Source organism: Lupinus angustifolius, chromosome LG02 (assembly GCF_001865875.1).
Source record: "Lupinus angustifolius cultivar Tanjil chromosome LG02, LupAngTanjil_v1.0, whole genome shotgun sequence".
Taxonomy (NCBI): Eukaryota; Viridiplantae; Streptophyta; class Magnoliopsida; order Fabales; family Fabaceae; genus Lupinus; species Lupinus angustifolius.
The window spans coordinates 1,892,053-1,914,846 of record NC_032010.1 but is presented as its reverse complement, the minus strand read 5'-3'; the positions used below and the strand labels follow the sequence as shown (position 1 = coordinate 1,914,846).

The 22,794-nt window shown below is 31.6% G+C and overlaps 4 protein-coding genes across 7 annotated transcripts; 3 read left to right on the top strand and 1 right to left on the bottom strand.

The window, feature by feature from the left end:
• Positions 3,896 to 5,666, bottom strand: LOC109331827. The gene is made up of 3 exons (XM_019566573.1): positions 5,476 to 5,666; positions 4,963 to 5,037; positions 3,896 to 4,271 (listed from the first exon to the last, which is right to left on the bottom strand). The coding sequence occupies exons 1-3, from the start codon at positions 5,599 to 5,601 to the stop codon at positions 4,110 to 4,112; spliced, it is 363 nt and encodes a 120-aa protein (XP_019422118.1). The 5' UTR covers positions 5,602 to 5,666; the 3' UTR covers positions 3,896 to 4,109.
• Positions 8,038 to 11,895, top strand: LOC109331801 (nitrogen regulatory protein P-II homolog). The gene is made up of 8 exons (XM_019566525.1): positions 8,038 to 8,312; positions 8,833 to 8,887; positions 8,984 to 9,011; positions 9,599 to 9,686; positions 10,041 to 10,108; positions 10,933 to 11,002; positions 11,367 to 11,402; positions 11,613 to 11,895. Exons 1-8 carry the CDS (start codon positions 8,123 to 8,125, stop codon positions 11,675 to 11,677), a joined length of 600 nt encoding a protein of 199 aa, XP_019422070.1. The 5' UTR covers positions 8,038 to 8,122; the 3' UTR covers positions 11,678 to 11,895.
• LOC109331807 (ADP-ribosylation factor) lies at positions 12,880 to 15,648 on the top strand. Of its 2 annotated transcripts, none has more exons than XM_019566539.1 (7): positions 12,880 to 13,013; positions 13,251 to 13,411; positions 13,828 to 13,898; positions 14,528 to 14,647; positions 14,761 to 14,879; positions 14,968 to 15,049; positions 15,365 to 15,648. In XM_019566539.1, exons 2-7 carry the CDS (start codon positions 13,264 to 13,266, stop codon positions 15,368 to 15,370), a joined length of 546 nt encoding a protein of 181 aa, XP_019422084.1. In that variant the 5' UTR covers positions 12,880 to 13,013; positions 13,251 to 13,263; the 3' UTR covers positions 15,371 to 15,648. The 2 variants fall into 2 exon arrangements, with proteins under 2 accessions (XP_019422084.1, XP_019422093.1); XM_019566548.1 differs by having other exon boundaries at positions 12,959 to 13,013; positions 13,244 to 13,411.
• Positions 17,115 to 22,090, top strand: LOC109331782 (SWR1-complex protein 4-like). Of its 3 annotated transcripts, none has more exons than XM_019566505.1 (16): positions 17,115 to 17,445; positions 17,693 to 17,779; positions 17,856 to 17,921; positions 18,178 to 18,237; positions 18,366 to 18,422; positions 19,088 to 19,217; positions 19,337 to 19,404; positions 19,553 to 19,645; positions 19,753 to 19,800; positions 20,166 to 20,312; positions 20,444 to 20,554; positions 20,909 to 21,004; positions 21,289 to 21,360; positions 21,497 to 21,545; positions 21,642 to 21,676; positions 21,898 to 22,090. In XM_019566505.1, exons 1-16 carry the CDS (start codon positions 17,335 to 17,337, stop codon positions 21,961 to 21,963), a joined length of 1,296 nt encoding a protein of 431 aa, XP_019422050.1. In that variant the 5' UTR covers positions 17,115 to 17,334; the 3' UTR covers positions 21,964 to 22,090. The 3 variants fall into 3 exon arrangements, with proteins under 3 accessions (XP_019422050.1, XP_019422042.1, XP_019422059.1); XM_019566497.1 differs by having other exon boundaries at positions 21,485 to 21,545; XM_019566514.1 differs by having other exon boundaries at positions 17,116 to 17,445; positions 21,509 to 21,545.

The window sequence follows — 22,794 nt, the reverse complement described above, 5'->3', positions numbered from 1 at the left end:
ATAGTCTAACATTATTTCATCATGGTTTCCTATGGTGGATGAGAGTCACATATTCTCTCCAAGATATATGTATTACTATATTTACCAATTATTTCTTATTGGTCAGAACAATAAAATAAGAATTAAATATATATTACTTTATATTTCTTAATAGTACACATATTGGATAAAAGATGTTCTCTCGGTTGGACACATATTGGATAAAAGATGTTCTCTCGGTTGGATACCCATTAGAAAAGGGAGCACAACTGTTGTTTTATTTTTTGTACCATCTCATGTGTTATCATCTATGATTGGTTGAAAAAACATTATTTAAGTTAAAATTACAATTATTAAATATTTTTTTGCTCAATAGTTTCTAGGCACATGGAGTGACACAAAGTGTACACCCCAGTTCTAACATGCGACATCTCGGACCTATGAATATAATGAACGTGTCACCCACAAGTTTAAATAATTCTGGCAGTATTTTATTCTCCTCCATGTGAAGTCTTCTGCGACTCGAACTCATGATCTCAAAGATAAATAATTATTATATCACTGAATGCTACCATTAAACTACTATAATTTAATGATAACGACTTAGTATTACACAAAGGAGTAAGACGATAGATATAAGACTAAACATGCCCTAAAATGAGAAAAAAACGTAATGTTAGGAAAATGCCGAAATTCCCTAATATATATGAAAATAGAACAAGAAATATGCACTTAATGTAAAATTGTGTTCTAATTTGACTATATTATTTACAATTTATATTTAATTTTTATGTATAAAATAATATAATGATAATATTAATATTAATAATGTATAACTATTACAATTAAAATAAAATTAATGTTGGCGAATTCAAAAAAGTGGCTAATATTTATAGAGGTGTACAAATATTTTTTATTTCCCCGGGAAAAAACGTTGCTAGCTCTCAATGCCTTATTATTATTAAATTTTCATCGATTAAAGCAATCGTAGGCTCGTAGAGTCCTTGCCATTTGAATAGCCACAATCTTTTCATCATTACACTCACAAATAAAAGTAACCAAAGACATTTGAAGACAGTGACAATGTATCAAATTTGTACATTTTCAATCTACCCATATTTTTCTGATACATTTTTTTAAGATATGTTAATTGAGTAAATGAAATCTACCACTCCTTAGAAAAGTTTTTTTTATAATGAATGAAGACTCAGTTGGAATTTTTGGTTCGACCAATTTGTTCCATAGAAAATAAAGTCGTAAAATACTTCTTAAATTAGTCCCTCGAGAATCGAGATTATTGGTGTGATAATTTGGTGCCTTAAAATATCTTCTTTTGGAAAAGTTTGTCCCTAAAAATTGGACGAAATTAAAATTTTAAATTACCACTTTGTCTTATGGGGTAAAACTTTTCGAACAATTCGATGACTTTATGTTTCGGTTGACCAAATTATTCATTGAATAATATTTTCAAGAATGAGACTTTATATTTCTTTAATGAAGACTAAATTAGTTGAGAAAAAATTGTAGGTACTAAATTGCTCTTTATAACTGGCATTGAGGTGTTATATATGCAATAATACAAATTTAACAGTGATGCATGTATCAATAATTTTGTGGGTACAATGTATCAATAAATAAATTAATAAGAATATCGTAAAACTTCTTAATTCGTTTGTTGTGAATACACTGAACAACCGATTTTTCGCATTTAAACATCAAAAGATGATGTTTATGTCACTCCCCTATTTATCAGAAAGTTTGATAAGTATTATTTATTGTTTCTTTTGTTAAAACTTTAAAGCATACCTAGTTATTTATCAGAATATGAGGAAAATAATGTATGCAAGAATTTTATATATTACCAGTTTATTATATATCATTTATTTTAATAATTATTAACTCTTAAAAAATAAATAGATAATATAATAATTGTGTATAAAATTTTACACTTTCAAAATATATGAATTGTGTTACAATGATATCAAGTTGACCTAAAGTAAACATTACAACCAGAACTTGTATGATTGTTTATCATGTAGAAACACATATGTTCTTCAACAATTAGTATTTATTAAAGAAAAAGAAAATATATGGACCAATAACATATGAGTTTTATACATTGTTACTGTATTATTCACTATTTATATTTAATTATCATTGATTTTTTAAAAGATAGTTAAAATGAATAGTAAACAAATACATTGACTATATATAAAACTTTATACTGAAAAGACATATATACACTATTTATTAAATTGATACATATAAGTTTATGTGAATGATTAAAGAAAATAAATGGCATACCATTATTGATCAGAAAGACACACCTAACAAAAGAATCCAGGAAAGTTAATGTCATTATTGCTATCCAAATACTTTTCCTCCATTATCTCTATTGCTAGCCTTGAAATGATTTTGTGTACCACAACACTTTATTCTAACTCATGGTTGAATATTTATGAGGAAAATAAGGAACAACAAAACCTGCAAATAAAGGCCATAACCCCATATTAAATCCCAATCATTGAGAGAGTGGTAGGTCCATTTGAGTTTAATGTGATTGAAAAGGTTTTAAACATGAGATATTGTTTATTTCAATAAGAGAAATGTTAGTAGGTTCCATAAGTACATTAGTAAAGATAATAAAAGTAGAGCTTTGTATTAAGATATAACTAACTCAATACTTTGAAAACTAATGACGTCAGTTTTTTAATACAAACTTTTCTGAAAACCTCTTCCTTATTGTTTTCTTTAATAGGTGTCCTTGGGGCATTTATTAACAAGACCCTTTAAATAAATATAGGGAAAAAACGTATACATCGATAACATAAAAAAATTTATATTGTCACTATATCATTTATCATTTATTTATAATTTTATTTAGTTTTAAATAAAACTAATACAAATGAATGATGAATAATACATTGACTGTATATAAATCTTTACATTGTTCGTGTATAGATTTTATACTCATAAATATATGTTATAATTTAATAAATTATATATATATATATATATATAATAATTCTTAATTTATATTTTAACATTTATAATAGTGCATTAATTATTACGGGTTGATGCCTATTGACCTATCTATCAATGTAGGTACATTATTCCTTTTACACGTGAAGTATATTAACCGATTTGCACTCGAATGCCTATTAATAAACCTTATTGAATGGTATAATTTTAAGGATTTAATATACATATACTCATTTTTTCTACAGTTCAGTAAATTATCTACCAAAAATAATACAAATCAATAGTGAAAGATGTACTAACAATATAAAAACTGACACTGCATAAATTTTAATCTCTATTTTAAATAGGTTGAAATATGTTTTTCTAGATCCATAATTTTGTGATATGATAAACTTATAGGTTAGAATTTGACATTGAGTTTGAATTATAGGTCAGACCTATTAAATCGATACCTAGCTTAACCTATCATATTTTACCCATAATAATGATTGTTATGGTAAGATAAAACCATGACTTGAAGGAAATGTTAGGTTAAACCTAACAAGGTTGAAACCTTGGTCGTACGCATTCTAGAATGAATCGAATCAAGACTATGTAGTTATTCTAAAAAGAAGAGAATTAGAAAGTGTGCACCTCCATGTGAGTATTTATAATATCGGAAATATGGCATGTTCATTAGAATTTCTTAGTGCTTAAGTCTCTTCCTTGTAGATAATAGACCCTTGATCTTTATCATGTTCTGGTATGATGACTTTTGAGTACATTTAAACATACAAATTTTCAAGTCCACTACAATTATCATTAAATATAAATAGTGAATGATACAATGATAATGTAAAAAAATCTTACATTGTCAGTGTATACATCATTTTCTGTACTAAGATTATGTTCTCCATCATGCATTATCCATATAATGCAGCTTGTAGCACTCAAGTAATTCCAATGACAAAGACAGAGATAACATTCCATGAATATTTTCCCAACAACAACATTAGAAAACCATGTGAAGTAGTTCCATTGATACAACACAATTTGGCTAAATCCATTACAAAGAGAGTTGGGTAGATAAGCAACCATAAACATTCACTCTCCACACACAACACAAAGAAGTATGCAAGAAATAACAAAAATGCAGCTAATCAGAGAAGTTAATCAAGCAAACTACAATGGAATTGACCATCTGAGAGGGACAACTTTTCGGCTTTTGTTACTGCATCTAGAGGGAGAGGGATAAAACTTCTAGATGGACCATAAAAATGAGGGAAGCTATTTGAACCATCCACAATTTCATACACCAAACCATCACCAAGCTGAGGCAATATAATTTATAGCAAAAGAGAATATATCAGTTCTGTTATTTGGAAAACATATTTGGATACTATTTCAAATGACAACTCACATTTATATATATTCACCAATATGTTTTACTCTAAACTAAAAATATACCTTTATATTCACCAATACACATTTAAATAAAGTATTATCATCATATGGTCCAGATGGATATCATAGAGATTCAACAAAGTTTTAAGTTGATTCGCCCATGCTAAATATAAGTATATAATTATGAAAGCCTCAAATCAGTTAAATAGTTGATTCTATTTCATTAAGTTAATAATAGGAGTAATTGTACTGCAGACATTTCATAGCCACCCTGTATGCCTTAATGCTCTAAACAATGTTAAGAATTGCCGCAGCTATGGTTGTCGCGACCACAATTTTACGGTTTTGGTAGTCTTTCACAGCCATGCCGCAACGTGAAGGTAACCACAATTGTCAGGTAAACGAGTATGATTCTTCTTTTCTCTTCAAATTTATGGAAAATGGTATCTCACACTAGTTTTGTCAACCTTAGCACTTGCTCTAATTGATCATAAGACTTTTTTTCCTTCTTTATTTCAAAAGTAAAAGTTTTTCGATCAATAGTTTTAAAGCAAGCTTGAAAGCAGTGTTGGTAAAACTGAATATCATTAAGACATCATTATGTGCAAAACTGCAAACCTTTTTAGCATCAATCTGAAGCAGGAAGAGTTCCTCCTTGGTGTTTGAATAAAAGTTTTTCAGCGTTTGCAAAACCTGAAATATTATTATTATCTCATGCATCAGAAATAACTCAGAAATATGCGAATTCATATATAAAAAAAGCCGACCTAATACATGAATTCGACACATCGGGTAAACCTGTGCTTCCAGGATTCGAACTCGTGACTTTCAAGTTTTAAGGCAAGCAACCTTGCATTAGGCAAACGAATTTAATATATGAATATATGCGAATCCAATACTAGTATTATCTTATGTATCAGCAAAAACTCAGAAACATTCGAATTCAATATAAAAAAAGGACGAGTCAATGCACGAATTCGACACATTTGATAAGTCACTTATAGCTTCCAGATTTCAACGCAATCAATATTAGCATTGCGAAAACGAAATTAATATACGAATATATCATAAAATTAAAATAAATTGGAAGTTTGAATGATAATGAAATTAAAACATTGAAAAGTGTAAAACCTGGTTGAGTTTGCTGAGATGGATGAAAGAAGAAGATTTGTCAAGATCTCCACCGAAAGTGGAACCATTACTCTGCAATTCTTCCCACTCCTTCGCTATGCTGATTCTATACACGAATTCATCCATCTTCTTCTATAAACATGAACCACTTCCATTTTTTACTTTTTATTTGGAATTCGAATTGGGCCTAACTCAACCCAATATAAGGCCTCACTTATTTAGTGGCTGTTTAAGCAGTCCAGTCCCAAAATCAACAACATGAATAATAATTAAAATGGAATCCACTACACCAAAATGAAATCAACTAATCTAGCTAGCACAATGGTTATTCTTAGCATAGTTATTAACGGAATAAAAATATTCTTACTTTGTTTTCTATTATATTGTTCTTATTTTCTTACTTTTGTTCATAAATAAGAACAATTCTTGGTTGTTCTTAACTAAAGAAAAGGAGGAGAGAGTTAGATTTTGTGAGGAAATAGTAGATGTTGTGGGACCCAAATAAAAATAAGAATGATGTTTGTCGCTGTGATAAAAAAGTATATGTTGTTCTTATTTCATGGGAGTTATAATAAATTATAAAATAATGTGTAAAACCCAAATAAAAAGAATATATTGTTTGTCATTATGGATACTCTAATAATGTAATAATATTTTAACTTTCTAAAATTTGAGTTTAATTTTTCCCGTTTAAAATTAAGCATGGTAAAATAAAACTACTTTAGCAAGTGCTCAAGAATGTAAGACTGGCCATAAATAAATTGAGAAATAGTTGAGATTTGATTTGCTAATTAACTTCCTACATTTATTTTGTAGTATTACCCGTGATATCCTTTGATAACATGTTAAGGAATTATTCATTTTGGGTGTACAATTGACCTTTACATTAAGTATTGTTCTCACGAATCAAACTTTATTACTAGTAGATCTTACACCATTAAATCAACATTTTGATGGTATTTATGGATATGTTTTATGAATCAAATAACATTTACTTGACATGAGAATGAATTATTTAGACTTATGACATGTCTTCGGTAAAAAGACTCGATGTATGAAATTCTTACTTAGAGTCCGTTTATGAGTTAAGTGTTAGAGGAGAAGGAAGAAAAATGAAGAATTTAAAATTATCTCACGAGTATATTTTATGACTCTCGAACCTTTTATTTCCTTCCATTCCATCCAAAGCCCAACTCACAAATAGATCATTAGTGGGCGTATGAGAGGATACATGTAGAGAATCTTACCTCATACAGAAAGATATAACCCATGATCATTAAGTAACAACTTTAGTAATGCGACAAATTGTCTCTAATATATATATATATTACTAACTAACTTTTAATTATAACTGTCGATATATGATTATAAGACTCTGTCAAAAATAAAAAGTTTATAAAATTCATCTGAATAATTTTGTATATATTAGTGATAATTATCTCACCTAATAAAATTATTAAAGTTAAGTTTGTTAACCATGTCAAACAATTAACAAATTTAATATTAAACTTAATGGGTGGAGGAGGGGTTGTCCATTTTATTAAATGAGTTTTTAACTAACTTTGGAGTTGGATCACCAATATTAGCGGAATTTATGGCTATGGAGATGAGTTGAAACTTGTTTGAACTTTGGAGTTTAGGAATGTTATTATGGAATCAAATTGCCTTGAGGTTGTCCATATTATTACGGAGGAAGCCCATATTCGCCTTTAGCAAACCATGAAGATAGTTTCTACTATTAGATATTAGATATCTAAAGACTAACTCGTTGAAATCAAATTTGTTATTCGTGAGACTAATCAAGTGACTGACTAAATGACAAGACTTGATTCCCATTTCGAGGATACTCTAAAAATTTGAAACATGATACTTTCTCTATAGGTGAGTTAGGTTTCCGTTTTTTTTGTTTTTAGCTCTTCAATGTACCAAAAAAATTACACAACTTGTAACATCATATTATATTATTTAAGTCTTCATGTTAGTTTAGCTTGCAAAAAAAACACCTATTAAAATTGAATTTTATAAATTGGTTCTCAAATATGGCAAAAGATAAAATCATAACGGGACACTCCACGTGTGGCATCAGTTTTGACGAGAGTACATGTACACTGACAGTCTAGGCATTTCAAAAAACTGAATTTTCACACTAATAATTTATTTATCTCTACTACTTGATAAATAGAAAACACAAAAAACCAACCCACAATGGTGTTATTTATTATTCTTTATTTTGTTTTTATTATCTTTTTATTTTTACAAAAAAACATATAATATTATCTTCTTATTTTACTTTCATTATCTTCTTATTTTTAAAGTGTATTTAAAAACATTACACAAATCGAATAAATTCAACTGTAAATTACAAATATTTAACATAAAGTACTATATTTATCATTTATAACATATAAACAAACTACACGTTACAAATAACAGGAAAGTGGATTAACATACACGTAGTGATGTCAACACGCTAATATTTATAAATTTATTTTTTAATTAAAAATATTTTAAATATATTATTATTATTATTATTGTAAGATTATACATTTGCTCCCACATCCCTAACACAGACCCATTTACTGTGATTCCTAGTTGAACAATAGCGTTACTGTCGGAACTTGAGAAGCATCAGAATCCAATTCAATTCATGGCTTCGATCGCGATATCTAATCTCTTTACTCCCATTACCTTTCACCTCAAACCACCCCAATTACGTTTTGAAGGTTGCAGCGTAATCGGTAACCGTAACCATCTACCACAACGCAATGTCAATATCTCTCTCAGACACCAAGTAAATGCTATGTTTCTTCCCAAAATCAGAGCCCACAACCTTCCTGGTAACTCTAAAATGCTTATATATTTGCATTTCATTTTTTTATTGCCGACACTCGGCGCAACAATAAGGTTGTTTGTCTTCTGACTTGAAACAGTCTATTCGCTTGTGAGGTTAAGACCGTTTACATCTGGACTCCCGATCTTCAAAATCCAATTGGTCACCTTCTTTTAACTAAGTAGAATTATAAATAACTATGGGAAGTAGTAAATCATATTTGTCCCGTTCTCTTAGATAAGCTTTAGAATTACTTTAAATAGTTGTTAGGCCACTCTTCGCATTGCGAATTGGTTTTGAGATACAACATTTCAAAGTCGTATCTTTGGTCACGGGTCAAAGGTAACCTTTGCATGGTTCGACAGCCTTATGTGGGATGTAAGTCCCACATCAACTATCTCGTTCTATCAGACATGATTTAAATAATACCTGTTAGACTACTCTTCTTATTGCCAATTGGGTTTTGAGAACCTTTAACAGAAAACGTAACTAATCGTGGTTACTAAATTTGTTGGTTCACTTCCCAGAGGACCCAGACTATGTTCCAGATTCCAAGTTTTACAAAGTGGAAGCCGTTCTCAGGTTATTAAACCTTTTTATTTATTTATTAAAAGGGTTATTTTTAGCTACATCTTTATTTATAATTTTTATGATGGTGTTTAATTTCTTATGGAACAGGCCGTGGCGAATCCGCCAGGTTTCATCGGTGAGATATAATCTATGTTTCGATACTTCATTGTGTAAAGTGTTTTGGTATGATGAACACTGTTTCAATAATGTTGATCAGACAGACTTTTACATGCATTTGCCAAATTAACCTGTGATATGGAAGTTGAAATGCTGTTTAAGTAATAATTAACTTTTTAAAGGTATTATGATTATGATAGAGCAGACGTCGTTTCATCCATATAGCCGACACTACCTAGTGTGATTAAGTTTTGGTTTTTGTATTATGATTATTGTAGTAGTTAAAAACTCAACTTGGGTTTTGTAAATGGAGAAGTGGAAATTTTCGACTTCTTCAACTTAAGTTTTTGAAATGTCAAATATGTTGAATAAATTCTAAACTTGAGTTCGGATGACTTTGAGGATTCCCAATCAGATACCAAACACACACTTGGTAACTTTCAACTTGCTTACCAGTGTTTGAAAAGAGCAACCACCTTTGCTGTCTCAGATAATTGGTTTGGCCAATGTTGCTCATGTACTTTTCATATGTGTGGAATTGTGATATTTGATTTACTAAGCTTAATGACATGCACTGATACTAAATTTTTCCCTGTTAATTGGAAGGCTTTGTTGAAAATGGGAATTCGTGGAGTCACGATATCTGATGTGAAGGGATTTGGTGCTCAGGGTGGTTCAAAAGAGAGGCAGGGAGGTAAGTTCTTGGCTGACTAAAAATAGCTTAAGATCAGAGATCTCAACTTACATCTTTGCGTTCCATCTTTCATACCCAGAGTAGTCAGTTTCAAATGGTTAAATTTGTGGTTTGTGCCTTTTTAAAAAAGCTATAATATCCTCTTAATCACTTAAGTCTTAAGCATACATATACACTTTTAGGTCTCTGGCAAACCAACTTCGGTTTGTCGTAAGTTTGTTAGTTATCTGTGGTTATATGAATTATGATTACATTTTTTCCGGGTTTGAGTTGCCTAGATATTTTTATACATATAGGTCACATGCTCACTCAACCTCAATATTTTATCAATAGTGTATTCTTCACACTTTACAGGCTCTGAATTTTCCGAAGACAATTTTGTTGCTAAAGTCAAAATAGAAATAGTGGTCAAGAAGGACCAGGTATGTAGTCATTTGCGTGTACCTTCATTGGCATCATTCATTACAATTATGTGCTTTACTTCTTAATGTACTTTGTCATGGGGAGAAAGAAAGAGTTACCATTTCCTGTCAGTTTGCCTTTAATCTAAGCAATGTTTATTGCTAAAGCTTTGCTTTGCTTTTTGGTGCCTTAGACGTCCTAAAACTTCACTTTCAAATGCTTAACTCATTGTTTAAAATTGCGGACCACATCACATGATGCGGATGCAATATTGTGGTTGTGTTGACCGCCACAACCGCATCAGGCTCCATCGAATTCAAAAATATTGTTTTAATTACACAAAATCACACCGCAACAATAACAATCTGCCTCACAGTAACCACAATCTCGACTGCAACTTAAAACACTGGCTTAACATAATAACATTATGAATGATTAGTACAATAATGTCCAGGGCCAGTGGGTCTGATAGTTCTAGGTTTTCATGTGTTCTACATCCATTGTTTATGAATCTAGTTATGCTCTTTTTCATTAGAGATAAGCATAAACTGCTTTAATTGATATGATATTTCCATCACGATTGGTTCTTTGTTCTGTCTCTTTATAAACTCAAACAGGACTGGTCATCCTCCTCAAGTGTTTTGCTTTTGAAAATAAATTAAAAATAGAAAATTTTCTTGTGATAGTAAAAGACATGGTAGGAGAAATCACAACAATCACGTGTTCTAATCTTTATGACATAAATTAGTTTGGTACAGCCCTTGAATGAAGCTTCACAATACTTTAAGGATGAATAAAAAAGTTTGTTTCTGCAGCTTCTCTGATATATATCCCATTTCTACAGGTTGAGGCAGTAATTGACAAAATTATTGGGGAGGCAAGGACTGGTGAAATTGGCGACGGAAAAATTTTCTGTAAGGCTTAAACTTTATCTAGTTTTGCAGTAAATTTCAAGGATCCATTTGCAGCTTTCTTTAATTTGTGTTTGGAATCATCATATGCCATTATTCTAAGGAGTAGGGGTGATATTTTAAATTGGCCTATGCATTCTGAGATAACTAAAAGTTCTGAAATCTGTTTAAAAGGCGAACAATTTTCGTTGTCTTTTTTCCTTTTCTGGATTTCATGAGAAGTGCAGTTTGGGAGTCTACAATCCAGAAAATGCTTGTTTCTTCATTCGATGGATTTTCTGAGTGCTGAATTACATAGTTCATTGAACAAGTAAATGTAATGTCCTTAATGTGAAATCATGTTTCTAATAGAATTTTGATTATGCAGTGATCCCTGTCTCAGATGTTATAAGAGTTCGCACAGGTAACTATTTGCTTCCCGAAACTTTGAAAGAGAAAAAAATTATAACTTTATGTAATGAGCATATATCCTGGAAATAGCCTCTCCGCTTGCGGAGGCAAGGCTGCATACAATTATCTTCCCCAGAGCTCATTAAATGAGAGTCTCGTGCATCGGACCACTATTTTCATGTATTCAGCATATATACTCAAGTTTTGAATATGAAATTCTCAGGTGAGCGTGGGGAACAAGCGGAGAGGATGACTGGTGGGCGAACTGACTTGAATTCTGCTGTATGACTGGTTGAAAACACGATGACCATCTTCCATCTTCATTTCCCTCACGGAATCGACTACAATGCTTGTATGCTGCATATGTTTTGCATTTTGATGTTTGAAGATATCTGACAGTATAGACAGGACAGTGTAGTTGTTGCCATGCTGTGAAGAAACTATGAAACATTAATAATTAACAAATGCTGAGGTCCCTAATTATGATTAGGGAAATTTTCAATTTAGCCACTCCAACTTAGGATCATGTGCACTTTGGTCCTCAAAAGTTTTAAAATGTGTGTCAGCACCTCTAAACTTTCTAACTTGTTCATTTTAGTCCTTCCTATAAATTTTTCATCAAACTCTAATCATTGTTACACTGAAATCACACATGTTCATTTTTTTCATCCCAAATCCCTACATGGAAGAAGATTAATTCAATCTTATGTGCACATTACACTTTGGTATATTGAATGTGATATAATTAATATCAAGGAATTGTGAAGGGATGTAAAGTTCAATTAAATCCCAAAGTGTTGTAGAATGTGTTAAATGTCAATGTATTATTTTGTGAGCAATATGAGTGACAATCACATAACCTGAAATAAAAATATGGTTTTAATATCAAATTTATAAACTTAAAAATAATTTAAAGAGAAATTTGATGATACAAGAAAAAGTAAGCGTTAAACAACATAAGTTCAAATTTTAAATTGGGGAACATCAGATAAAAAAAAAAGATTTATTTGCAATAAATCATTAATATAAATATTTTATAACATGTACATTCATTTAAAAAAAATGACAATAACCTTTAAAATATTTGAATACAAACAACCTATTAATCCATAAAACAAAAATTAATCATTGTTAAAATCTTATAATAATTACTATTTTTTGTTCTGGATATTCCCTCAATCTATGAGTAAAATATTTAATTCATCTTAAAGTATGTGACTGTTTATCTAGACAAATCTCATTAACAGAAATCGAATCTTTAATCTATTGGTTTATATGGAAATCTAGTGATAATTAACACCAATAAACTATATTAGCACCAAATTAATTAAGGGTGTAATATTTGTACATTACTAAAGCAATGATTTTTACACTACAAATTAAATGTGAATGTCATATAAATATAAATGATAGAGTGATATGTTAAAATGTCTTACTAGATCTAAAGATTTATTTTTCCCTCATTTAGGTTAGAAAGTACAAAGTAGCAAATGAGAGAAATTGGATCTATCGTGCGCGCCACGTGCATGCTATAAATATCGAAGAACAGTCCTTGACGGTTCCACAAATTGAAGGAATATCAGTTTCTTCTTTTTCTTCCAAACCAAACAACAACAGATCTCAGGTATATCCTTCTCTTTTTCAATTACTTATGAATCTCTTTTTCTTTTTCTTTTTCGTTTATTTATTTGTTTATTTCTTTGTTCCGATCTGAATTTTTAATTTATGGTTTGCTATTGTTCTTGTTTGATCTCATGATCTGATGTGTGAAACTTGATTTCAATGTTCAATTTTGATATTGATTTGAGAGTGAAATAGAGTAATGTTAATATTGATTGATTGTTTGAATGATTGGGAATAGAGAATAGTTGAAAATGGGTCTATCATTCACGAAGCTGTTCAGTCGTCTATTTGCGAAGAAAGAGATGCGTATACTTATGGTAGGTCTTGATGCTGCTGGTAAGACCACCATTCTTTATAAGCTTAAGCTTGGAGAAATTGTCACTACCATTCCCACCATTGGTAAGTAACCCTCTCATTCATTCATTCATTTCTTTTATTTATTATTCTATTTTTACAATTGCTTTTATCTTCAATGAAATGGAATTGGCGGCTCAATCCACGAGCCTTCCAACTACTGGAGTCTTTGGGGAGGGTTAAGTAATTAAAGAGACTGTTTCCAGAATTTGAATAGATGACCTTCATCGATGAAATGGAAAATATAGGTTGAATATATAATACCGAAAAGTGAGGGAGACCACAGGGATGGGAAGGTTAAGTAATTAAAGGGTAATGTTTCTTTGGCCTCATATAATTATAACTAGACTAAATGTTGTGTGATGAAGATGATAATGTATGCCACAAATTAAGACGGTACCCTTTCTCCATAATTTAAATGTTTGAGGCTAATGATATATCATTTGGGGTTGTGTATGTAGGGTTTAATGTGGAAACTGTGGAATACAAGAACATCAGCTTCACTGTCTGGGATGTGGGTGGCCAGGACAAGGTATGTATGTCTAAGGAATACTTATCCACACTCCAGACTCCAAAATGCTTTTGTTAATATTATATGTATGACATTATTATTGGCTGAGCTACTATTTACATGCTATGGGTTCCATTGCTATTTTGAGAGAATGACCTAATTCCATGATCAGTCTGACCACATCTATTTAATCTTATCCGTTATAGTGCAGATATTAGTTTTCCGATAAAACTCATCCTCTTTTGGATCTGTATCCTCCCATTTAATTATTATATTCTCAATAAACAAGAATGTGCCATGTCATTTACGTTTGTAACAACCACTGCAAAATATTTAGCAGTATTTTCATCCTAATGACATCGTACAACTAAATTGTAATTGTGAAATTGTTTAGTCTTACACTGAAAGCATGTCAAAATAAAACCCTAAAATAACTAAATACTCATGCATCTTGTACTTTTTTCTTGGATGTCTTTTGGTTGGATTCAGTTCTGTTGCTAGACTCAGCCTGTGGATAGTCTATTCAGTCACGTATTTATGCCGGCTTAAAATCATCTTACCTTGACCTCTTGTTATATTTTCTTATCTCAGGTTACTTCAAAACTAAATTTCTCTATACAGTAGTAACCATGATTTGTTTTTCTTTCTAGATTCGTCCTTTGTGGAGGCATTACTTCCAAAATACACAAGGACTTATTTTTGTGATTGATAGCAATGACAGAGATCGTGTTGTTGAAGCTAGAGATGAGCTACACAGGATGTTGAATGAGGTACTAAAATTGATCTTAATTCCTTAATTACTTAATATCATAAATTGTCTTGTTTTAGAGGACTTAAATTTGTTATTGTTTTTTATTAATTATTATGGCTACAATCTTGTCAGGATGAGTTAAGAGATGCCGTGCTTCTAGTTTTTGCAAACAAACAAGATCTTCCAAATGCCATGAATGCTGCTGAAATAACTGATAAGCTTGGTCTTCATTCACTTCGTCAGCGTCACTGGTATTATATTGCTGTCATCTCAATACATTGTTACTCTCCAGTCTCTCTCTCCTACCCTCAATCCAAACATGTTCTTTATGTGCAACAGGTATATCCAGAGCACCTGTGCCACATCTGGTGAAGGACTTTATGAAGGACTTGACTGGCTTTCAAACAACATAGCAAGCAAGGTTAATACATTATAGCAATTTGCGGCTTCAGTTATGTAGCGGAATGAAGGGAAATGAAGGTTTCAGAATTATTTTACAATTGTATTTCATGGCTTCCAAGTCTTCTTATTCCCTTTCTTCCCCTTCAAAATTCAACTCGCAAACAGACTCTATGGTGTGTTTGCGAGTTGGTTTTTGTAGGGTAACAGAAGAGGGCAAAAGTTAAGAGCCATGAAATATATTTTGGAGATAGCCTTGAAATCTTCAATTTCTCTTCCTTAACTTCTAAGTTTTATGTCTTCTTTAACTGATTTTTTTTAAAATTTATGATTGCAGGCATAGAAATTATTAGTTGGTGGCACACCTTATTAGTGTTATGGATTGCATGAAGTTCAGTCTGAGTTTAGTGATTATGAATTCCGATGTTTAATGTGGGGTTTACCCTGTTTAGAATTTTATCTACTCTTACATGTATTAGTTTTTTTCTCCTGAAAAGGAATAGACATCCACTGCTAAATTTCTAAATAATCTCCATGTATAACCGAAAAACCACAATGAGCATTATTTTTACACATTGATTTGTCCAGTGACACATTTTTTAAAGCTTTTACATTTATACATAATCTATTGATCAATTAAGTAGAAAACAAACTATTCCGTTGTAGCATGTATCCAACAAAAAGCGACCACGTTAGATATAACATTAGCAGTTATTATTGTTTCAACTTTTGCTAATGAAAATTACCACAGTTGCTGCATGTATTTTAAAACATGCAATATTCATTCCGTTGAAAAGGTGAAGTAATTTTTTCAGATCAATGACATCATCCATAACGACCAAACAGGTTTTGGAAGTGCAAGAGAAATTTCAGGGAATAACCGTGGTGCAACTAGACCTAACCTTGTTCCCTTAGCTTAAGGGTTAGTTTGGAAATTAGATTTTGGAGGGGAAGGAAGGAAAATGAAAGGCTTAGGAGCCATAAAATATACTTGTGAAATAATTCTTTTTTATTTTCCCTCAAAAATCCAATTTCCAAACTAATTCTAAAATACTATTAAATTATGGTTACGTAGCTTCCCACCATTTCAAAACCTATGAAACTACTAACTGAATGTAATCAAATCTATAGAAAATGGAATAAGCCGTGAAATTGAATCGAGCCATATATTTTCATTTTGGTTCTATTCAATTTTATTGGCTTCCGGATTCAAATGGAAACCACTAACACTCATATTGGCAATGGAGAGAGAAAATAAAATAAAGATAAACTTTTTTTTATAAGGAAAAAGTTATTAGAGAAGCTTGCTGAATTTGAAGAAAAAAAAGATTTTAACTAATTGATTGGGATGTGAAGCGGTATAGAGTACTATTATGTTTCAAACAGGAGACAACAAAGGAGTTAAGTATAAGAAATTCTGATTCAATATATAAAATGGACTTTTTCCTTATTATTCATTAACGTCAAAACTATAATAAAGACCATTAGTTGTCAATCACGTCTTGATGGTCGAGCTAATTGAGGAAAATGAAGACAATGATAAGACATGATCCAGTTAGAATGTCATTTTAATTACCATTCAGGTAGTCCATAGTTGACAAACACAAACAGAACACATCACATAGCTTTCGTATTTTTAGGAAGACTTAACAATTGTCATTCATCATACTTAACAATTATGCTTAAGTAAATGAAATATACGAGTAATTTTGATATAGCATCTCAAACAAAATCTTAATACATTATATTTATTATCACTTAAGATGGTATTACTTATTCCTTCTTTTATCCATATAATTCAATTTGCAAATGATAATTTCATAACCTCCATTCCTTATGTAATTTGTGCATTTGTTTTTTTTGTAATATTACTTTAATTCTTGAGTGTAGATTACATGAATTAAATAATTGACTTTTTGGTTGATCTAGTGGAGCTTTACATAATTAAACTAACCCTCTAATTTGTCCATCTGTGTAATGAATCAACCTAATGAATGAATTAGTTTTATTTATTTTATTCTAACACATCCAACTATGAAACATAACGATAAAAATAAGTTTTTTTTGGATCAAACAGTTTTTTTTTGTGTGTGGCAAAGATAAAAATTACTCAAGATTGAACTACAGTCGTTTCAGAATGAAAAAAAGATTTAGCGACGAAACAAGTGATTTTGAGTGAAATGGAAAAAAATTGATTTCAGGAAATCTAGAAAAAGTGATTCCTCGTAAACTGTAATGGAAAAAATTGATTTTGAGTGAAGGTAAGTTGAAACCCTAAATTGTGAATCCTGAAATTGTGAATAGTAAATGGACGCGAAAGATATTCTAGGATTGCCGAAGAACTCATTCCCAGCTTTGGAGAAGAAATCTCGACCTCACAAAGAATCTCAGAGAAAACCAGATGGCATTTCGCGTGAGGTACTCATTCAATATTCACGTTCTTTGAATTTAATGCGGTCCAATGCGGCCTGATATGACATGCATTACGGGTTGATGCGGTTGCGGTGGTAAATCGGGAACCACAATATTGTAGTCGCATCATGTGGAGCATTCCACAATTTATTACAATGCTCCTAAATAAACCACATACTATTATTGATTATTGAGCATGAAATTCTTTCATATTATTGTTCGTTGGGGTCACTGAATTGAATTGTATTTGTAGGTGTATGCACTTACTGGTGGATTATCATCTCTTATGCCTGCAATTGATGCCTCTCATTTGAAAAAAAAGCCTCCTTCTGATGAAAAGGTTTCTTTCCTTTTCCTTAACTCAGTCATTTTGGTGAATCAATGAACTAATTGTGAGTTATTTTATTCCGCTTCAGATTACTTGGCAATGGCTTCCTTTTACCAGTTCTGCTCGTAAAGATAATCTTCAACTATACCATTGGGTTAGTTCTTCCTTCACTTATAGGTTTAGTTTAATTTATACTCGACACTTTTGTTTTGTTTGGAAATTACATTAATCTCCCTCGAACTATATGTTATACTGTTTGTAAGTGTAATGACAGTATAAATTTCAAAGGAGATTAGTGTAATTTTTGAAACAAGAGGAGTCTTGAGTATAATTATGTCAAACCTCGAGGGGTAGTTTCCTCAATTATCTATGACCATGCAAGTTATTGATACCTCTCTCTTCTATTTCAGGTTCGTGTCGTTAATGGCGCTCCCCCAACGGGGGACTATTCTTTTGCGAAGTATAACAAGGTAAATACTAGGTACACTTTACCTTCATGCATGCTCCATGTTCCTTTCATTGTTTACTTTTATTTTCAAAATTTGGATTTCGTCTTCTATGAACATGATTGAATGCTAGTTTACATGCTGTCGTGCAGTCTGTTGGCATTATCAAATACACAGAGGAGGAGTATGAGAAGCATTTGAATGATCCTGTATGTATCATGTTTAATTGTACAGTTTTAATATGGAACTTTATGTATGAGTTTGCTTGAACTAGAATGTTTCAACTTTCATGCTACCTAAGAGCTGAATTTAGTAACGTTATCAAGTTGAGATTGTCGTGTCTTCATTGGCATCTGTTGCAAGATTACACATCGAAAGGTCTCCTTTTGTATACAACTTAGTTTAAATTTATTAAATTGATAGTTTGAAATTACTTATCTTGGAGCTTATAAATCATTTTTCTGAAGTGGACACTGGTCCGTCCTTGTGTAGGCTATTCACAGTAAGCCCTTGTTTAACAATCCTAGGGCCATTTTCTTTATTCTTTGATTTGACAAACATTTAGTTAAAAATACTTATAGTGACAGATCCTTGAAACTCAAGAGGATAGCGTGAAGTTGGATAAATAATTTTTTTATGGGGATGATAACAATATAATTTTGTCCACAATCATGACCGTCATATGCCTGTAACTAGAATTTAGTGATTGGAGTATGACTCTTATTTACTTTTACTGAGGAGTGTCTCCTGTGAGTTGAGTAATGGTCAACTGTTCCAATTACTTTTACTGCAGCTTTGTAACTCTGTTTTTACATCCATATCTTTATTAAAGGTTAAATGCTTTCCTCTTTTCCATTATGCTTTATCTATGCAGATGTGGACTAAGGAAGAGACAGATCAACTCTTTGATTTCTGTGAGAGGTTTGATCTCCGATTTGTTGTAATAGCTGATAGGTTCCCGTCATCTCGGACTGTAGAGGAATTAAAGGATCGATATTACAGTGGTATGTACGTACCAAGGCTTGGTTGTGGTATACTTTTTAAGTTTGATTCTCTGTAGACTGTAGAAGTAAATTTGAGATATTGAACTTTATTTTTGATGACATTCCCTCATATCATGTAGTATGCCGGGCTATATTAATTGCTAGAGCTCCATCTTCTGGGGATGTTGCAGCAAATCCTCTTGTTAAGGTGCACTAAACTTTTTGAATAAAAGTAGCTTTGAATGGTGCTTTTAAGTTACTTTATATTTTGAGTAGTGTTTATAGTAAAAAAAATCACATCTTCCTTTGGACATTGCCATGTATTCATAGTAAGTTGAGCTTCCTCCCCAATGTAGGAACCATATAATGTTTCACAAGAGATAGAGAGAAAACGAGCACTGTCCATGGTGCTCTCTCAAACAAGGCAACAAGAGCGAAGAGATGAAGAGGTTTTGGCTTTAAAAAAAACTTAATTACCAATTTATAATTTCTCTATTAGTATACTTTTATAGGAAATGAAGTAAACTTACCTATCTTTTTCTGCTATTTTATGCAGGTTCTTGTTGAAGCAAAAAGAATAGTCGAGTTACGCATGCCAGCTAAGGTGATTTTTTTAAAGATTGCTTTTCTATGACATCATTAATTACATATTAGATAGGACGAATTGTCATTAAGAATCGAGCTTAATTTTCAGATGATCTCATTCTGGTTTTTCGATTAATCGTGGTTCTATATTCTTACCTATGAACTTAATAAATCGGGAATTTTTCTTATTACTGTGTTTATTCATCATGCAAATGTTTTCCAGTATGCACTTTTTCATTGCACCTTGAGTTACTTGTTCACAGTCTGTAATTAAAAAATTGGAACAACAAAATTGTGCAGTATAGAAGATGTATTCATATGAGCTGTGGATGCCCTGTGCCTGTGATTTGTGATGGCATGCATTTGATTTTATGTATGTTTTAGGCTGCTGAAGAGTCTCAGTTGGCTGTTGCCTCAAATCCTGGTGCAGAAATTATAGAGAGGACTATCCCAGGTGAAACTGCATCTTCATCAATGGTTGTGCCTTCCACATTTACGGATAATGCAGCAACTTTAGCTTCTCTTCGCACTGTAAGTTATACAGACTTCCAGTTATGCATTCTCTGCCTTTTCAAGTAACTATTTTCTTCATGAGATGCAATTCCAACAATTTATCCATGCATATACTTCAGAACATAATCTGGTCATGTGCAATATTTCAGCTTCGTGTATATTTGAGAACATACGCACTTGAGCAAATGGTGCAAGCTGCAAGCTCATCTGCTGGACTTCGGACTATCAAACGGGTTGAGCAAACTTTGCATGATCTTGGGGTTTGTCTAAACTCCTTGAACTTTTAATGCAGTTTTAGATAATTCACTTTTTTCTCCTAGTTCAGTCATTGGGCAGTCACTGGTTGGTATTGGAACAATATATAAAACCCTTACGTTCTTCATTTTCAGGTGATGGTTTTAAATGCCTTTTTTTTTAACTATTACGTCGGTGTTTGGTTTTGAGAGTAGGGTTGTCAATTAACTGTGTACTTTCAGCCAACAATATAAGCCCTGGTTCATGATTTTGAGGATATATCTTTAGGTTCATGCGTGAAGCCCGATCACACTAGTAAAATACTGACACTCTTGAATCCTGATGCATTTCCTTTAAATTTGGATCCACTTTGCCTGCAGGTCAATTTGAAACCAAGGGTTCCAACAAAAGCTGTTTGCGCAGAGCATCTTGAACTAAGAAAAGAAATACTAATTTTACTCAATCTTCAGAAGCAGGTAGGTATATGGGTTAAGAGAAATAATTTTTCCATGTTGAATGTATTTATTAATTTTGTATTATGAGTAGATTTCGAGGATTCTAGTTAGGATGTCCAAAGGGTTGTTCAAACCATGTAGCCGACCCCATCTAGTAAGACTAATGTTTGGTTGTTGTTGTCCAAGGGGTTGTAATATGACCTTCTAATGTTGAGTTTTTGTAGGAGTAGCAACGTCAAGATTGGCTTGATTTTTCCAAATATCAAACTGTTTGATTTAATTACTCGTCATGATATGTGTTTCAGGTGCAATATAAAGAGGCTGAAGGTTCATCTTTTCGTGATGGGTCATATGGTGAATCACCAGAAACACCAAAGGTTAGAAATCTGGCTTAACTTTGGTACTTTCCCTCTATTTTGTTCATTGTTTCAGGCTTGTGATTTCCAAGCATGCTGTTTGTTATCTTAAACCATGAGTTCGTGATTTGTAAACTAATGTTGGCGTTTGCATGGTGGTGACAATCAGGATCGGACATTTATTCCAGAATCCATGAGCTTTGGAGGTAACAGATTACTTTTGTTTGAACCTTACCTAATTTTCTGCAGTGAAAAGAATTCCATCTATTTGTTATTAAAGCTATGATTATAACTGGTTTCAGGGGAAAGGGTAGGCAAAAAGGACCACAAGCGCAAGGTACACTAGATACTCTTTTGTCGAATTATTTTATCCTTGATTTTTTGTTTACCTTACTTTGGACCAATTTTGCATCAAAATATTATTGATCTCAACACAATGATAAGATTGTTTGCTTTATGACCTGCAAGTCTCCCACTAGGTAGGAAGGAGCATCGTGCACTGGGCCGCCCTTTTTATTATTTTGTTGATTTTAGAGTTTAGACATTTTATTTGTACAGGGACCTGGAGCTCCATCACCATCTGCTCATAAAAGACCTAGAAAAATGAAGGCTTCAGATCTTTAGTTTCAGTGGTAAGAGCATAGATATTTAGCTTAGATGACATAGACAAGACTTATTCAACATTTTATAAATCAATATCAGTTTGCACCATTTGTTTGCTTCTCTAATCTATCTATATTTATATTTCAAACTCATTTCTTGTAATGTTTTGGTATATGTCAATTTATACTTGCCTTATTTGGAAAGTTTTTAAATTTAAAAGGTTAAAATGAACATGGATCCTTATAAAATCAATCACCTTTTTAATTTATTGACTATTTTTCACTTTACTTGAATTTTCTTTACAGCTTCAATGCATTATCTAACCTCAGTTTTTTTTTACTTGCAATATGTGTAGTTTTACTTTTTTATAGGCAGAGGTGGTGCACTTTTGCTAAATCATTGTGAGTAAAGCATGGTAATTAGTAGAAGACACTATTAGAAAATTGTAGTTCTCAATTTTATAAGATACTTTATAAAATAATTTTATATAGTATTTATTATTTATGTGTCCTTATTAAATACTTTAAATGTATATGCCTTTAGGTTGTTCATCAACGGGAAATGTTAAATTGGTGAACCTTTCCTAAAGACTAAGAAGATAAAATTTTAATGTTGTAGTATCTTTTAAAAGGTCATAAAAGCTTATTACCCGGCAAATATAATTTAGATAAAATTATTTCATAACAATAACATTTACAACATTTCTTAATTTTACACTGTTTTTAAATTTTTATACAACAAACGTTGAAAGTTACACATATTTTCTTCAATTTAAATGTTGGAAAAAAGATCACAAGAATAAAGCTTGTCCCTTTTTGGTCTTAAAATTGATTGATTTAGTTTTTATGTACT

What these genes read in the sequence shown, in the direction of transcription:
- LOC109331827 (XM_019566573.1), bottom strand. Translation starts at nt 5,601, where the DNA reads ATGGATGAATTCGTGTATAGAATCAGCATAGCGAAGGAGTGGGAAGAA. An exon ending in ATCTCAGCAAACTCAACCAG is followed by an intron (nt 5,038 to 5,475) that starts GTTTTACACTTT and finishes ATAATATTTCAG; the next exon opens with GTTTTGCAAACGCTGAAAAA. An exon ending in TTCAGATTGATGCTAAAAAG is followed by an intron (nt 4,272 to 4,962) that starts GTTTGCAGTTTT and finishes ATATTGCCTCAG; the next exon opens with CTTGGTGATGGTTTGGTGTA.
- LOC109331801 (XM_019566525.1), top strand. Translation starts at nt 8,123, where the DNA reads ATGGCTTCGATCGCGATATCTAATCTCTTTACTCCCATTACCTTTCAC. An exon ending in CAGAGCCCACAACCTTCCTG is followed by an intron (nt 8,313 to 8,832) that starts GTAACTCTAAAA and finishes TTCACTTCCCAG; the next exon opens with AGGACCCAGACTATGTTCCA. An exon ending in TGTTATAAGAGTTCGCACAG is followed by an intron (nt 11,403 to 11,612) that starts GTAACTATTTGC and finishes TGAAATTCTCAG; the next exon opens with GTGAGCGTGGGGAACAAGCG.
- LOC109331807 (XM_019566539.1), top strand. Translation starts at nt 13,264, where the DNA reads ATGGGTCTATCATTCACGAAGCTGTTCAGTCGTCTATTTGCGAAGAAA. An exon ending in TACACAGGATGTTGAATGAG is followed by an intron (nt 14,648 to 14,760) that starts GTACTAAAATTG and finishes CAATCTTGTCAG; the next exon opens with GATGAGTTAAGAGATGCCGT. An exon ending in TCACTTCGTCAGCGTCACTG is followed by an intron (nt 14,880 to 14,967) that starts GTATTATATTGC and finishes TATGTGCAACAG; the next exon opens with GTATATCCAGAGCACCTGTG.
- LOC109331782 (XM_019566497.1), top strand. Translation starts at nt 17,335, where the DNA reads ATGGACGCGAAAGATATTCTAGGATTGCCGAAGAACTCATTCCCAGCT. An exon ending in CTTTAGCTTCTCTTCGCACT is followed by an intron (nt 20,313 to 20,443) that starts GTAAGTTATACA and finishes GCAATATTTCAG; the next exon opens with CTTCGTGTATATTTGAGAAC. An exon ending in AGAATCCATGAGCTTTGGAG is followed by an intron (nt 21,546 to 21,641) that starts GTAACAGATTAC and finishes AACTGGTTTCAG; the next exon opens with GGGAAAGGGTAGGCAAAAAG.